Raw genomic sequence first — 17,874 nt, 5'->3', positions numbered from 1 at the left:
ACAAAGGACAATGTGCTTTCAGCCACAAGTCTGACAAAATTTCAGTTTATTGCACATCCACAAAGCATTTCAAACTGGCATTTCATTTTTTTTTTAAATAAAAAGATCAGATGCAGAGCTCAATCAAAACATTTTACTTGATTTTGTACAGTGCTACATGTATTATCGACTTAGAATCTGAATCAACGGTGCAACACTAGGAATGCCAGCATGCAAGGGCAATGCTAGAGATCACAAACTGACATTCAGGTCAGTCAATATGTGGCATTACTGATGATCCTTATTCACCTCAAGTCACTGCTGTAGGGCAGCATTAATTGAATTCTCCAGAGAAACACAACTATCTCAAGATTCTTGTTTATGCCCTTTGCTCAACCTTATCAGAAGTCCAATGGCATGTTACCCGTTCACTTGGGAATGACTGTGGACAATGAAAAACAGGCAAGTGGGGTCATTTTCCCCTGCATCTCTGAAGAATCAAAAACATCTCTTCTAAAAAGCTGACACTGTCTCACGTGGCAAGAGTTGGTAACAACAGAAGAATTTAAAGTGCCAAGAGGAACAACCAGATCAGACATGAGGAATTTTCTTTTCTATTAAGCAGCAAATCACTGCATTCTGTAACTGCCTGTACAGTTGTAAACAGATTAAATCATAAGTTCTGAAAGCAAGTTGAACAAATACTTGAAGGAAAGAAAATACATTGGCCTTTGAGGAAAGGACAGGGAAGTGGTGGTGGCATAATATAGTAATGACACTGGACTAGCAATCCAGAACTCCAGGCTAAAGTTGTGAAATCACTGGTTCAAATACCACCATGGCAGATGAAAAAATTTAAATTCAATTTTAAAAATCTGGAATTAAAAGCTATCCTAAAGACAATTGCATTAGCACTGTTCACTGTTCTAAAAACGGATCAGCTTCAATAATACTCTTTAATCTGCCATCCTTACGTGGTCTGGGCTACATGTAACTCCAGACCCACAGCAATGTGACTGCCTCCAAACTGCCCTCTATAACGACCTAGCAAGCCATTCCGCTCCAGAGCAATTAGGGAAAGGTCAATAAATGCTAGTGTAGCCAGTAATGCCCACTTCCTATGAGTGAATAAAAAGTAATGGCTAGCACTACCAAACAGCTGGCACAGTCAAGAAGAGGCAAATTATGAGCTTTTACATTCTATAATCCTACAAATAACTCTCAAAATAAGTAACTTAAATATCAAATTTGTCTATTTTTTTCTGTTCCATTTTTCCATTAAATACAGACAAACAATCATACCTTGACTGCAGGCCTCCCATTTGTTAAAACAATATTGTTCAGATCCTCATGAACCCTATCAAGAAGCCACAGCAGAAACTCCTGAGCATCATGCTGAGAGTTGCCACGATATTGGAAAGCATTCTTGGATACGACATTCTGAAAGAAAATTAAAAGGTGTAAGTTTACTGCCCAACATCCAACTTAAAGAATAACTTGTGTTTTTATTGCAGGAGGCAATCCAAACATTTCATGGCCAATTACTTACTTCTGAAGTGTAGTCATGGCCAATGTACAACAAGGTCCTACAAAATGCAAACACAGAATCTGTTTTGGTGATGGCAGAGTTGAACATTTACCAGAGTATACATGGAACTCTCCGCTCTTCAAAACAGGTATACCACACGGTCGGCCTGAGCACAAAGCCTGGTTTAATGTCTTGTTGAAAAGTCATTTACAAATATAGAGTTGAGGAGAGGAGAAAGCAACGAGGATCATTACAGAAAAGTAAGTGGGAGAGGATTTAAACAATTAAGGCAGAAAGCTTAATAGAAACAGAACATAAACGAAGTAATGAGATCAACTAGAGAATGACAGTTCGGACAGAGGGAGTACACAGTACCTTGTCTACCTGATAATGGATGGAACATTAGGTGTGGTGACACAACAGACAAACATTCCAGTGCATGACAGAGGGGAACATGTTTTAAGCACAAAAGTACGTGGGGGCTATGGCATGAAGCAGCATGACACTACTTGAATAGCAGGAATCTTTGTACGTCCTGGTCAAAAGTGTTTCTGCAAACAAAAAAAAACACCAGGCCATTTATCTCACTTACTATTGGCAGGATCCTGTTGTGCATCTGAGACTGAACTTAAGGATGCCTATAGATGGTTCATGTATCAGCCTTTGACAGTGTCGTACACATCCCAGGAAGAAATGTAAAAACCTCACTTAGCAACATCTGTCTGACAAAATGGGATCAGACTGCACTAGAGAAAGCACACGTGTAATCCATGTTGCAATGCATTCTGACTGCTCTGATTACTAGGTTAGAGTTAACTGGGCATTATTCTGGGGCAATACAAAATTAAGGAACAACATGAAAACTACACATGGCCCCCTGAGCCAGCTCTGCCATTCAAACATGACTGATCTTTACCTCAGCCCTACTTTTCCATCCCTCTTGGTCTTGAACATTGTCAACAGTAAACCATCTCAAGAACAGAGAATTCCAAAGATTCACAACTGGGAGTGAAAAAAATTCTCATTTTAGTCTTAAATGGTCAATCCCTATTCTCAAGATTCTTTCCCTAGCTCAAAGACTCTCCAACTGAGGGAAAAGAGCCTCTCAATATCTACCCTGTCAAGACACCAAGAATATTATACTTTTCATTAAGGCCATCTCTCATTCTTCTAAACTCAACAGAACATTGGCTCATTCTACTCAACCTCTCTTCACAGAAAGCCCAATCATTATAGGGATCAATCTAGCAGGTTTTTGTTGCACTCCCCCAAGTAAGGAGCCCAAACCTGCATATGGAATGCAAGATGTTATTTTTCCCCAAATAGTTCTTTGTCACACGTTTACAGCATTGTCTTGAATTCTATCCAAGTGACAGAGACTAATGCCCAGGCCTCGGTTTATTCAAAACTGAATATAGATCACTGTAGCTGGATAAGGGTTCTTCATCACTAGCCAGCAATGAGGTACAACAACTGGTTTTGGAAAACCAGTATTGCTGCACTGCCCAAAACACACAACTCCAGGAGATTGTCAAAACAATCATTTGCATGTTCAACAGCTCAAATTCAGGACATCAAACACGAACAAATCATTCTGATTCCAAGTTAGCATTTAAACCAGTCTGAGATACATTTCAATCTCATGGTCATTCTTTCACTGGGTTTAAACATAGCTAGAAACCTAGATGATGGGAACAACAGGCCATTTGAACTTACTCTGCCATTAAATATGACCATGGCTGATCATCTAACTTGGTACCCTGTTCCTGCTTTCTCCCCATATCCTTTAAGCCCTTTAGCCCTAATAACAATCTTTAACTCCTTCTTGAAAACATTCAACATTTTGGCTTCAACCACTTTCTACGTCAGAGAATCCACAAGCTCATCACATTCTAGGAGAAGAAACTTCTCATCTCACTTTTCAAATTTTAATTGGCCTACCTCATTTCCTTCAACTGTGACATCCTTGGTTCTTGAGTCACCAGTCATCGGGAATATCCATCCTGCATTTATCCTGTCTAGTCATGTTAGAATTTAAAGGTTTCTGCAAGAATGCCCTCCCCTGCCCCCATCTCAGTCTTCTAAACTCCAGCGAACATAGACTAGTATCAGTTAGGACTTTCTTCATTCCAGGAATCAGTCTGGTAAATCTTCATTGAGCTCCTTCCTCAGAAAAAGGAGACTTAAACTGCACAGTATTCCAGGTGTGGTCCTACCAAGGCTCTGTACAATTGCAGTAAAATAGTCCCGCTCCTGTGCTAAAATCCTTTTGCTATGAAGGCCAACATACCATTGCCATTTCCACTGCCTGCTGCACGTGCATGCTTACTTTCAGCAATTAGAGTACAAGGACACCCAGGTCTCGCTGCACCTCCCCCTTTACCAATCTCTCACCATTCAGATAAAAAGCTGCCTTCCTATTTTTACAACCAAAGCAGTTAACCTTATATTTATCTACATTATACTTCATCTGTCATGCATTTACCCACTCACTCTACTTGTCCAAATCTTTGCATCCTCATCATAGCTCACCTGTCCACCTAACATTGTCAACTTCAAATCTGGAGATATCACATTTAGTTCCCTCACCTAAATCATAACATAGATTTGAATAGCTGGTCCCTGTGGTACCACACTAGTAACTAGCTGCCATTTGGAAAATGACCTCACTGTTTGTCTCCGATCCATCAACCAGTTCTCTATTCATTTTAGTACACTACCCCCCAATGCCATGTACTTGAATTTTACATGCTAATCTGTGGTGGAACCTCATTGAAAGCCTTCTGAAAGTTTGAGTAAGTCATATTCACTGGCTCCTACTGTCAACTCTACTAGTTACATCCTGGAAAAATTCCAGTGGATTTGTCCAGTAGATTTGGTTGATCTGGGTATATTCCATCCTGTCGGTTACCAAGTATAACAAGCAGATCCTTTGAACACTTTTGGAAATCCTTGGCTTGTAGCAGCTGTCAAATATTAATTTCAAGTTTTTATTTCTGTAAACACCATTTTACCTCTTCAGCCCATCAATAATTATTTGTTTATAGTTGGGAGGGTGTGAGATTGTTCTAAGTGGAGTCTGCCTAAAATTAATGCACCTACTTAACTATTTATAGACCTCCATCAGTGTTTCAATTGCAAAATTGCCTCAATGTGGTGTGGTCTCAGTTTGCATTGATTGGGATTCCATAGAATGGAGCATTAACCTGGTACATGTAGTTTACAACGTGAGGATTTTTATGCTTGACCAAAAGGCTGAGAATGTTTCTGCTCAGTCTGCGTTCTAGGGCCTCTAAAAATTCTGAGTGTACTAGAGATAGATAGCAAGAAAAACACAATATCCTCAAATTCTTCCCTCAACCAATACCACTAATTGCAGATTGATTGCTCATTCATTACTTTACTTGCATAAAATGAGTTGCAATATAAATGCCAACAGGTGGGAAATTTGCAATGGTGAATTATGTAGAAGGGTGAGTAGCTTGTTCTGGGGCTTGTGCTGATTGGAAGGAATGTCAGTTCTATGGAAGTACCTCACTTATCATGCAGTGCAATTGGGGTAATCAGGGCAGTTCTTAGCAGCTATACAGGTACTTGTTATGTACATTATACAGGCAGAGGCTGCTACTTTCTCAGAAATAATTGATTGTAATCACCCATGGCTCCAGAACTGGAGGAAAAAAGAAAAATTCAGTGTACTTAGTGTTGGCTAACAATCGGGGACATAATAATCAGCATTTGAGATTAATGCTGTTTCAGGAATGGAGAATATATTTTAGCTCAACTAGATTACCCTGCCTTCCAAAATCAGTTTTAGCAATTTTCAGTTTCATGGTTTGCACATGCAAATTTGATATTCAGAATGCTTTAATAGTTTAGAATTCCCTGGAAGTTTGGAATAGAACAGTAGACTTGCAAATTTCTCACTTCAATCAGAAGTTCATGCACCAAGCAACTGCCCAGGTCTACTACCAAACCAGGAAGTACACAAATGCTTTCTCAAATATGTTAATTAATTCAGTTCTTCACTTAGTAGTAATATGACCAATAACTGAAAAGTAGACTTGTAGGTGCCAAGTGCAGGTGGATTTTACTTAATAAAAGCAAAATATACAGATGCTGGAGATCAAAGATGAAATAAAATTGCTGAATAAACTCAGCAGGTGAAGACATAAGTAAAGTTAATGTTGATTTCAATTTGATTCTTCATCAGAACAGAAATAACAGGAATCAAACATTACCGGGGTTGGTGGGAACATGGACATCTGAACACACACAGATCAGCTTTAATCTTATTAAATGGCAAAGCAGACTTGAAGGGCCAATTGGCCTAGTGTTTTTATTTCATATTTTGTAAGTGTAAATGCAATGAATTTTATCCTTTCAAAATAAATAAAAGGGAGCAAAAGTCAGGGAAAGGCCTGAGGGAAGAAAGGTGTTATGGAATGGGGTCAGAGGGAGCAGTAATGGCTGCCATGAAATGACAAAACATTTGTTTATCGTCACCTACTCTGAACCAAAGTGAGGTATAGACATTTTGACGAAAAAATATCAAAATGAAGGAAAGATTTCACAGTCTCGAGTTGTTGAAGTCAGTCAATGTTGAGTCCAGAAGGCTGTAAAATGTCGAAACAGAAAATGAGCTACTGGTCCTCCTTCATATTGGGCTTCACTGGAACATGGCAGCAGATCTAGAACACAGATGTGAGCACGAGAGCAAGATGACGTGTTGAAATGGCAAGCAACCAGAAGAATGGGGCCATCCTTGTGGACTGAGGTGAGGTGTTCTGCAAAACAGCCACAGTCTGCATGTGGTCTCCCTGGTATGGAGGAGCCCACATTATGAGCATGGGGGTGATGGTAAAGTGGGCCAGAATGTCACAGAGAGAACAGTCTCTTTGGAGTGCTGATAGGGGTGGTGAGGATGTTTGGCCAGGTGGGGTTGGGGTCTGTGACCTTGAGCCACTACAGTAGTTGAAGGGTCAACATATTTAGAACGACGAAGGATGAGAGGTGACTTGATAGAGGTATACAAAATGATCAGAGGTGCAGATAGAGTGGACAGCCAGAGACTTTTTCCTAGGGTGGAGGTAGCTATTACAAGGGAACATAGTTTTAAAGTGACTGGAGGTAGATACAGGAGAGACATCAGAGGTAGGTTCTTTACTCGTGGTCGGGTGTGGAATACATTGCCGAGAGGGTAGTGGAGTCGGCCTCATTAGGGGCATTTAAGCGGTTATTAGATAGGCATACGGATGACAGTATAAGGTAGGGGTGGAGGTTAGATAGACCTTAGTTTAGGTAAAAGTTCGGCGCAACATCGTGGGCCAAAGGGCCTGTACTGTGCTGTACTGTTCTATGTTCTATATGTAATACTGAACTAACTTTAAGTCTATCAGCAATTGCTCTGAATAACAGCTGTATACCAGGTGACCGCTGCTGAAAGCCACAATAACATGTTTTGTCTGTTAGTTTTCTGGATTGCTGTTTCAGTATTATGCACCCTCTGCTGTGATTTTTTTTTAAAAACTTCATTCTTTGATTTTTGCCACACACTTAGCTTAACAAGCTAGTTTCTACAGCAGTTTCAGCTTTGTTTGAAGTTCCACATTTGTTGCCCTGCTATAGGAAGCATATTATTAAATTGGAGAGGTTCAGAAAATATTTACCAGGATGTTGCCAGGATTGGAAGGTTTAGTTTATAAGGATAGGCTGGGACTTTTTTCACTAGAGCATAGGATGCTGTACGGTGACCTTACGGAGGTTTATAAAATCCTGAGGGGCACAGATAAGGTGAATAGCAAAGGTCTTTTCCTTAGGGTGAGGAAGTTCAAAACTAGGGAGCATATTTTTAAAGTGAGGAGAAAGATTTTAAAAGGGACTTGGGACAACTTTTTCACATAGATGGTGGTTCATATATGGAATGAACTGCCAGAGGAAGATGCATGTATAGTTACAACATATAAAAAGACATTCAGACACATGCACGAATAGGAAAGGTTTAAGAGGGCTTTCGGCCATTAGTAAGCAAGCGGAACTAGTTTGGTTTGGGAAACTTGGTCAGCTTGGACAAGTTGGACCGAAGGGTCTGTTTCCGTGCTGTATGTATGATAGACAATTTTTGATCCTTTGTTCTTTAAGGATTATTGAATGCAAAATCTCTTGTCTATGAAATTAACATTCGCTCTATGTTTGCTTGGTGCATGGGGCCTGTTTGTTGCTCTGCACAGTTCCTTTAAAATGGCAGCAAACACCCACATCTTAAAAATAGACAAGTGGTTGTGCGGGGCCTGTTAGTTTCCTGCCTGATACAATATGCCGGTGCAACAGATTAGAGGTGAGCATTGTATGAAATTAACAATCTGGTTTCTCTATACTCCCTCATCTATTAGCTTTCTGCAGAAATCTTTTGCAAACTCTATTTCTCTCTCTCTGTGCAGATAATCAAACCAAACTACAGCATGCCAATCTCACCTTACATCGTGCATTATAGCTACCTTCCCTGTCAACATTTCCTTGACCTCAGGAAATATCCAGTTTCACAGGACATTTGATCATCTCTATCTGGACTTGTCCTGTAACCTTTAAATTTTATTACTAACCAGATCTTTATTCAGCAGTTCTTCAGACAGTTGTTAACTGACAATGCCATTAAATGAGATACTATTATTAGAATTGTTTTAATATTGCGAAAGGACAGCACAAATAGAATTTTACTAATTCCAGTTGAGAAGTCAAGAATGAGGGTCCTGCTAAGATTCAACGCAATAGGTTTCTTTGAGGATAGGAGTGCCTCTGCACAAGCACAGGTTTACAGTTGTGGAAATTAGTTCCATAGCTGGTGGTTGAGGCAGAAATTGTGTCAGCATTCCAGATTACGTTGGATAGGTATGCAGCAGCCAGAGGGCAGGAAGAGAGATCTCAACTTCCTTTTTAAAAAGGACTATAATATTTTGCTAAAATTCTTTTTTAAAATGAACTCTGGCTGGATTTTAAAGTGGCAGCTTTTGAACAAAGAATGAGCAATTTGAATGCTTCCAGAAATTTCCAGGACATAAGTGAACTTATCACCTCCTGGAGCATTACACTATTCACACTACATATGATCATTCCAGGCCAGCCAACACAAAGGACTAGTAGCCAAGAGGCCTACCTCAGCCAGTTCTGAAGAAAGGATGCTACTGAAACTGTAACTGCTTCACTTTATGCAAATGTCTCCCTAATCATCTGCTACAAAACAATAGCTTGTGACAAAGTGGGTTAACTAATTCACTTAAAAATCAAAAGATATAAGAATTGCTTCAAGTAATTTTTAACTTCTTTCCTTTTCTCTCTTTCTTGGATGTATACAAGAGGGAATATGTGGCGCGAACAACTATCCCCAAGTTTTGAATACAGTAATAAACTCTACTTTCATTTCACCCTGATGAACATGTCGTAGGTCACTTAAAATGGGCTTCACAAATAGGATTAAGAAAGTTAAAATTCACCTTGTTACCGACAAAGAGAACATCGTAATAACTAAATTCACTTCTCCTTCTTGTCCAGGAAGTGGACTAAAAGACATGAGAACTGTGAGAGTAGGTGTAAATGGAATTTTGCTGTGTTGAGCATAAAAACACTGACATGGACCAACTGGGCTGGATGGCTTAACCATAAGTACTGCATTTCCCAAGGGCAAGATGAATTGTCGCATTGATTCGAATATGACTATCAAGCTCCTACCTGGTAGAGACTGCTACCATGTAATTGGATGAATAATTAAAGATGAGGGTAAAAACAAACTTGGTCAACAATTAAAAATATTAAAATACTCAACTGATCCAAGAGATACCACGGCAGGGGAAGCTGGAAAAACAGATCTACATCTCACCACATTCCCATAACTCAGAATGCATACATTCACCAGTAATCCATCAAGTAGTTCTTTGCGTGTGATTTGGTGAACCTCTTCCCCTGCTCCCTGCCTTACATAGTTATATTCAAACTACACCTCGTATTTCAAATCCAATCTTACCAACAACGCAACAATAGCTTGTATTTATTTTATATTGAATCATAGCTCAAATTCCAAAACACTTCATGAATAGGAGTTACTCTCAATCACAGCATGTTCTACCAGCAACCAATAAGCATTTTTTTATTTTGTAGTGGTTTTGAACTGCAACAAGGTCATTTCTCCTACACTATAACATCTTTAAATTTCCTAGAGAATAAGTGGGACTGTACACCAATTTAGGGCTGTGAACAGTTTGCAGCAACCGCAGGTTGATTTCCAGTGGAACCCCAGCAGCCGCTACAGGGATCCATTTAAACCAAGGTCCCAGAAGAGATACAAGAAAAGTCCCAGAAATACTCAGCAGGCTAGGCCGTATCTGTGGAGAGAGAAATAAACAAACATTAAAGATGAGAGTAAAAAAACCTTAAATCAGAACAGCAGCAACTTGAAGGCAGATGTAGGATCACTTGGAGGGTGGCAGTGGTGAGTTTTGAGGGGCAGGGGGGTTTGTAGATGTCTTTTAAATAGCAAGTTGTGATCTAGAATACACATATGATAGGGTGGTAGAGACAGATTCGATGTTAACTTCCAAGAAGGGACTTGGGTATCTACTCGAAAACTAACTAGTAGATTTGTAACAAACCCAAAGAAAACAGGGATAATTGGATAGCTCAGCTTTGGCATGAAACTGTGACGATTCAATAGTGGAATGCCCAAGATTCAAATTGGCTGCAGGTTGACCATGAATGGTAACCCAAAAGAGATAGCCTTGTTTAAACCAAGTTTAAATTCATAATCAGAGTTATACAACATGGAAACAGACCCTTCGATCCAAACCGTCACCTTAAACCTATGCCCTCTTGTTTGGACTCCCCTACTCTGGGAAAAATACCTTGGCTATTCACCCTATCCATGGCCATCATGATTTCATAGATAGCTCTATAAAGATCACCCCTCAGCCTCTGACATCGTAGGAAAAAAAAGCCCCAATCTACTTAGCCTCTCCTTACAAGTAAAACTCTCCAGTCCCAGCAACAACCTTGTAAATCTTTTCTGAACCCTTTCTAGTTTCACAACATCTTTCCTAAAGCAGGGAGACCAGAATTGAACACAATATTCTAAAAGTTGTCCAACCAATGTCCTGTACAGCCACAATACGACCTCCCAACTCCTATACTCAATGCATTGACCAACAAAGGCAAGCATGCCAAACGCCTTCTTCCTCGTCCTGTCTACCTGTGATTCCACTTTCAAGGAACTATGCACCTGCACCCCTAGGTCTCTTTGTTCGACAACACTCCCCAGTGCCCTACAATTAATTGTACAAATCCTGTCCTGGTTTGCTTTACCAAAATGCAACACCTCACATCAATCTAAATTAAACTCTATCTGCCACTCCTCAGCCCACTGGCCCATCCGATCAAGGTCCATTGTACTCAGATAATATTCTTTACTGTCCACCGCAACACCAATATTGGCGTCATCTGCAAACTTACCATGTCTCCTATATTCACATCTAAATCATTTTTATAAAATGATAAAAAGCAATGGACCCAGCACCGACCCTTGCGGCACACTACTGGTCATAGGCCTCCAGTCCGAAAAGCAGCTCTCCACCACCACCCTCCGTCTCCTACCTTCAAGCCAATTTTGTACCTGATTGGCTAGCTCCCCCTTGCTATCCAGTCTACCATGCGGAACCTTGTCTTTATGAACAAGGTGTTTGACGCTGTCTTACACTCTGCCTTCATCAATTTTCTTAGTCATCTCTTCAAAAAAAACTAAAAAGTTAGTGACATGATTTTCCATACACAAAGCCATGTGGACTACCCCTAATCAATCCATGCCTTTCCAAATGCATGTAAATCCTGTCCCTCAGAATTGCCTTCAACAACTTACCCACCAGTGACATCTGGCTCACCAGTCTATAGTTCCCTGGCTTTTTCTTACCACCTTTCTTAAATATGTAGCTATGCAGCATCTGTAGTCCTATCTATCTCAGATTAAACTAAACTGAATCACTGTACAGAGGTTTCTCAACAACGGATACCACTCATCTTGGGTTGATAAATGCAATTCAGTTCAATGCAACCTTCAGTTTTTACATAATCTCAACAAACTAGCTGAGTGCCATGGGCTATTTAAAAACTGAATCTAGTGCATTCTGCTTTAACAAGTGACTCTACACCATCAGCTGCAAGTCCTGGGTGATCAAAAACCACTATCTGTACAATAGCTAAAATGTACATGCCTAACCTTGCAAATATTCACTTTAAATTGGTATCTGCAAACATGCACTTTCAATATTCTTAGGACACAGGTAAAGTTAGCAAACAAACAGGGAATGCTTAGGTCTGGCAGCGTCTATCGAGACAGAAACAGAGTTAACATTGAGTCCAGTACAATTCTTGTGCAGGAATGGCAAAGTTAGCATTCTTTGAAGTAGTGGTACTCTTCTCGAACTGTTTCAGTTCTTGAGAGGACTTGTATATTTCTGTTAGATATTAATTTCCAGGACTTTAACCCATTGGCAAAGAAAGGATAACCAAAGTATGTCCAAATTCACATGGTGAGAGCAGGAGGGACTTTGAAGTGAGGCTGTTTCTACACATCTGCTGCTTTAGTCTTCAACAAGGCAAAGGTCATGGGTTTCGGCAGTGCAAAGAAATCCTGTTGATTTTCTGCAGTGCATCCTATGGATGTACCTTGTCCAAATGTTTGATGGGTTTTGAAAACCATACTGCATAACAACACGGACAGAACCAATTCACTGGGTTGAGCAGCTGAGCCTCCTAATCAATAGAATGCATGGTTCTCTCTATTCCCACTGCTTTCTTGAACAGCGGTGTCTGCAGGCAGTCATTGAAGTTGACCTCTGGACCCAGTGACAACACCTTGCATTCAATTGCAAACAAGCTTTGAATGAGAACTTAAAATAAGCCTTCTTAGCAGTGTGTTCATCTTGCGTATACAGAAAGATGCAGCAATATGCTAAATGAAGCACAGCATATTTTCCTTTCTGTAGTGAACATGCACATGTTTTATCAATTACCAGTTAATAAATTAAAGGCACGAAATAGATTTTTTTTCAGCACTTGCCCTGCAGTCAATGTAAACTGAATTCACCCAAGCTGAGTGGAATGTGAATTTACAATCATGTGTCTTACTCCAAACCAGCTAGCTCCATAACCAGAGTCCAATTTTGATTCCCATTGACATTATATTTCAAAAACTATATGCACAAAAGATGAAATCATCAATTAACCCCACACATTAAAGAGGCCTCACCATGGTTAGCCACTGTGCTGTGTCTGCAGATATTTAAGTACATTATACAAACAACATTCCATGAATTCAGTGACCACAAACCATACGTAGTTATTACAGCATCGATATCCAGAAACTCATTACCTACAATAGCAAATTCAAGGGAGTGGGGAGCACAGGAGTGGTGTCATTGAAGCAGAACATGAATCTATTTGCTTGAAGAGAGGTGGGGGGGAAATCAGGAGATCACAAAAAAAACTTCAAATAAAATTAGAGTCTTGCTCGAAAATTCAACATATCAATTATGACACTAGGTCAATGTTTCAACATTTAACACCAGCTTTGCCCCTACAATACTGTGCCTCATCAGTGGACATGTGGACTACTCCTACATCCTACAGTGGCTCCATTCAGTCAAAGCTAGCACAACAGCAAAAGTTTCCAAGGAACTGGTCCAAACATGGGAGAAAAAAGTTGCCCACTTTAGTACTGTTCTATATTCTTTCAAACGAAGATAAAATGCTCATTCCTTTTAATGATAAGGCAAAATAATATAGCCTATCCCATAGGCACTGGTGTTCCTCCAACAGTAGCTGCTTGTTCAAATGCAATTGTCCCGTTCTTTTCACATATCCTGTCTTTTCAAATGGTAGTCCAATTGTCTTTTAAATTATGTTACAATGAACCTACAAAGGCACATGTGATGTACTCCATGCTCTAATAGCTGTATGGATTATTTTTAAAACTCTGATTTTCTCCTTAATTCCATTAATAATGCTGAATATGTGTTACTTTAATGTAATTCTTCACTGTTTATCCTGCAAGTCATTCAAAAGAAGGGTCAAACCCTCCTGTTATATTTACTCTTAACCTCTGCTGATCTGATGAAAACAGCCCAGTTTTAAGCTTTCTTCATAATTACAACTTTTGCACTTTCCACTTTTTTTGTTGTACTTTTTCATGGTTCAAGCATTATAAAGGGTTGCTTTGAACTCCAAGTAACATAGTGGAAACAAACTGTTTCTTGCATTTGAAAAGTCCTTATTGGTTGCAAGGTGTATTAAGAAGTTCCAGAGTTGTGAAAAATACCATTTAAATGCAACACTTTTCTTTCTGTAAAACCTACAATCCAAATTACTTGAATGTTTCCTATCCACACCTGCCTCTTTTAAACAAACTACAAGACTTAGTTAGGAGGCTTATTGGAGAAACATGGTCTCTTCGTCATTGACGGCAACTAATTCATGACGTCAACATGACTAGGTAACATCAGGTCCAGAAAACATGGAAATCTGCTCTTTCCCCACTGACATCTAGTTTTACACAAATTTAGAAGTGGAATAGATTCTCAGAGAAAGCCATGAAGGTAGACCCATTTGGTTCATTTAAGAGCCAATTGAAAGCTACGAATGGTGCCAGAGAATACGGCAAGCATCAGGCTCACCTTGTAGTTCAAGGAAAACAGCAATTCAACAGGCACATAACAAAACTGAATGGAGAATATAGAGGAAATATTGGGGAGACAAATTTCAATTGTCAGTGACTGGATGATGGGGAACATACTGAAGAAAATAGAATTGTGCAAACAAGTGCAACTGAAATCCACCAAGAATAAAAGCTAAATACTACGGATGCCGAAAACATGAAATAAAAACAGAACATACTGCATAAACTCAAGTCTGGCATCATCTGTGGAGAGGGAAACAGAATTAATATTTCAAATCCAATATGACTCTTCTTCAGAAACACTAATTACTTCTCCATCCACAGATTGTCAGACTCGCTGAGTTTTTCCAGTTTATTTGAAACCAAACTGCTGACTGACACATAAAGCAGGAGACACCCTGTTTACCAACTGTCCAGGAGCAGTTCAAAATTGTGTATTATAAACACTGCAGAAAATAACAAAGTTAATAACAAATGGCAAATGTTTTTAAAAGGAAACAACATCTTTCACTCCACATGCTACATGTGAATCATTAAACTGTAGTGATCTTGACAAAACTAGTCAAAATGAGCAGCCCTTAGCCAGAGCCTTTGCCCTGCATATAACACATACAGCCAAAATGGTGCGAGGTGCCAAAACACATTAGTTCACTGCAGGAGAACATCAGCAGAGAAAAGAGGGAGAAGGACGAAGATAACTGCATACATATCAAAGACATAAGAATTCTTGTATCAATCAGTTAAATTCAACTCTGATCAATGAAGGCATTAAAACTCAACTGTGTGTGTGTTGGAATGTGCTGAGCTATTGAGAGAATCTCAGCATAAAAAAGAATCAATCTAAGAATTGAACTACCATAATGTATAGGATGGGCCAAAGGGCTAAATTTGTTAATGATATTTGACGGCTGCATGACCTTGAATGAGTCCTGTGAACATTCCTGTACCTGCCAAAGACAACATAACCAAAACTGCTTTTCTGTATTGGCTGTTTGTTACATGGTATAAGAGAGACAGTTTCAATCCAAGTCATCAGACTTCACCTCGGACCAGGATCGCAAACGGTGTCAAGAACAACCTCAGCCTCCAGACCAGCCATCAATCAAGGGGTCCCCAAAGGGCAGAAGGGTGGGAGGCTTATTTTTTTTCCTCTCTTTTTCATTCTTTTTATTTACTTAATAAATGTTCCTCTCTTTTTCCATCTTTTATTATTACTCAAATTTTCATATTTAAGCAAATTGCCATTTGAGCCTTCTCTTAACTACATTTAACTACATCCAAAAAGAACTGCTTGGATACACTGTGATCCAAGACACACAAAGAACTATCCAACAAACGCAGAGCAGAGACCGAAGTCTAAAATCAGTGACAGTATAGTTTCCTGTCCATCAAATTAGACATCAATTAGTACAGTTCCTTTCAAGCAGCTTAAAATTCAAACTGAAATCCTCTTCCATTACTTTTCACTCACTTCAAAACAGGAATGTTAGGGTGACTGCAGTCAGAAATTTGTCTTTTTTTTGTCTTTTAAGCTGTGAAATGGGTGCCTGTTCCAGATAGACTGCCCCAACTGTATTGACCAGGTTCAATTCCTGGGCTAAAACTCTTCACATTAGGACACTCTCATCTTTGCTGATATTAGTGGGTGAGGGGATGAACCATGGATGCAAGTGATTCCAAGACTGGAAACTGAACAACTTCATCATGACTACTACTGCTTCGGATACAATGAAAAACAAAACAAAAAAATTGAGGTTAAGTGCACAATGAGTGACACTGAGTAAAAATTCCACCTCAAACCTACAGATCTCACACTGCTATCCAGATGGCTGAAAATTATACAGAACATTATAACAACATAATACACAAACAGGTCCATCCATCAGTATCAGTGGAAAAAGAAGATAAAGCTAAACATGTTTTAGTTGCAATATTTTGTCAAAACTGGAAACAAAGGAAGTACACAATAATTGCAGAAACAGACAGACTTCATGGAATTCCAGGCATTTGCTCTGGTTTCATATTTTGTCAAAAACCAAAATATTAAAAATTAAAAGATGAAAGCTGAACTTTCAGAATAACTATCAAACTGCAGATCACTATCATCAAACCAAGTCTCAAACTCAATTGTATGCAGACAGTTACAGCCCATCTGTTAAAATGAATTGTGACATCCGAAGATTACCAGCTGTTTGACAAGTGTTCGCGAGTTTCAAATACATGTTAAAGTAGTAACTTTGGAGCTTAATAACCTCCATAATTAAAAATCAAATTTTGAATTTGATTGAATGTTAATCTTTGGTGTTCCCTCTCAATCAAGTTTTAAAGAAATATTTTGAAGTTGTCATGAACCTCCATTTTCTCAAAAATGATTTGAAATCGGAATTTCTATTCTGCTACACCACACTATATTAATGATCTTGGAAACTCCTGCAGGACGTTTGGAGGAAGAATATTTGCAGATGGGGAAAAGAAAGCAATCATTCATTCTCCCGAATATCCACATTATACACTTTGTAAGAAAACCATTCCTCCAAAGTAACAAATCTCCTACAACAAATTTTGTAGGGCTAACGGAAAGATTCTTGGCAGTGTGGAGGAGCAGATGTATCTCGGGGTTCATGACCACAGATCCCTGAAAGCTGCCACCCAGGTGGATGGAGTTGTGAAGAAGGCATATGGTGTGTTAGCTTTCATTAATAGAGAGATTGAGTTCAAGAGCTGTGAAGTTATGCTCCAGCTATACAAAACCCTGGTTCGGCCACATCTGGAATATTATGTCCAGTTCTGGTCGCCTCATTACAGGAAAGATGTGGAAGGGTTGGAAAAGGTGCAGAGGAGATTTACCAGGATGTTGCCTGGATTGGAGGGAAGGTCTTATGAGGAAAGGTTGAGAGAGCTAGGGCTTTTCTCTTTAGAACAACAAAGGATGAGAGGTGACTTGATAGACAAAATGATCAGAGGTATAAATAGAGTGGACAGCCAGAGACTTTTTCCTAGGGTGGAAGTAGCTATTACGAGGGGGTATAGTTTTAAAGTGAGTGGAGGTAGATATAGGGGAGACATCAGAGGTAGGTTCTTTACTCAGAGAGCGGTAGGGGCGTGGAATGCATTGCCAGAGAGGGTAATGGAGTCGGCCTCATTAGGGGCATTTAAGCGGCTATTAGATAGGCATATGGATGACAGTATAAGGTAGGGGTGGAGGTTAGATAGACCTTAGGTTTAGGGTAAAAGTTCGGCACAACATCGTGGGCCGAAGGGCCTGTACTGTGCTGTACTGTTCTATGTTCTATGTTCTAGGAGAGATTACAACAAAACAAAAAAAATTGTTGTATTTTCCACTTCTGGGCATATCTGGTCAGGTCTGTCCTTTTGTACAAATCATTCAAAAGTCAAAGGAAACACTATTTCCTTTCCTGAACTCTCATATGCTGGACTGCAGCACCACAACGCTAAGACACGCTATGCTCATCAGGCAAGTGCAGGATAAAATGACCAATCAAGCAGGAGGGCTGCTGCCAAATTTCTCACTCTCAATCCCCAAAGTATTGAAGCTCAAACTGTTGCCTCGAAACACTCCCCAAGTCATGAACAGTTAACATAGCACACTCAAGGAACAGAAACTAGCAATGTTTGCTTTCTTCCACATTGAGAA

General features: G+C 39.6%; 1 protein-coding gene across 1 annotated transcript in view; it reads right to left on the bottom strand.

The window, feature by feature from the left end:
- The window catches only part of usp31 (ubiquitin specific peptidase 31), a 119,508-nt gene that overhangs the window by 78,658 nt on the left and 22,976 nt on the right, over positions 1–17,874 (bottom strand). The window contains exon 2 of the mRNA XM_048609639.1: positions 1,282–1,419. Coding sequence (XP_048465596.1) covers positions 1,282–1,419 — 138 coding nt within the window. The remainder of the gene's footprint in view (positions 1–1,281; positions 1,420–17,874) is intronic.

Source organism: Rhincodon typus, chromosome 21 (assembly GCF_021869965.1).
Source record: "Rhincodon typus isolate 14 chromosome 21, sRhiTyp1.1, whole genome shotgun sequence".
Classification (NCBI taxonomy): domain Eukaryota; kingdom Metazoa; phylum Chordata; class Chondrichthyes; order Orectolobiformes; family Rhincodontidae; genus Rhincodon; species Rhincodon typus.
The sequence above is the reverse complement of the archived record's forward strand: the minus strand, read 5'-3'. Positions and strand labels throughout refer to the sequence as shown.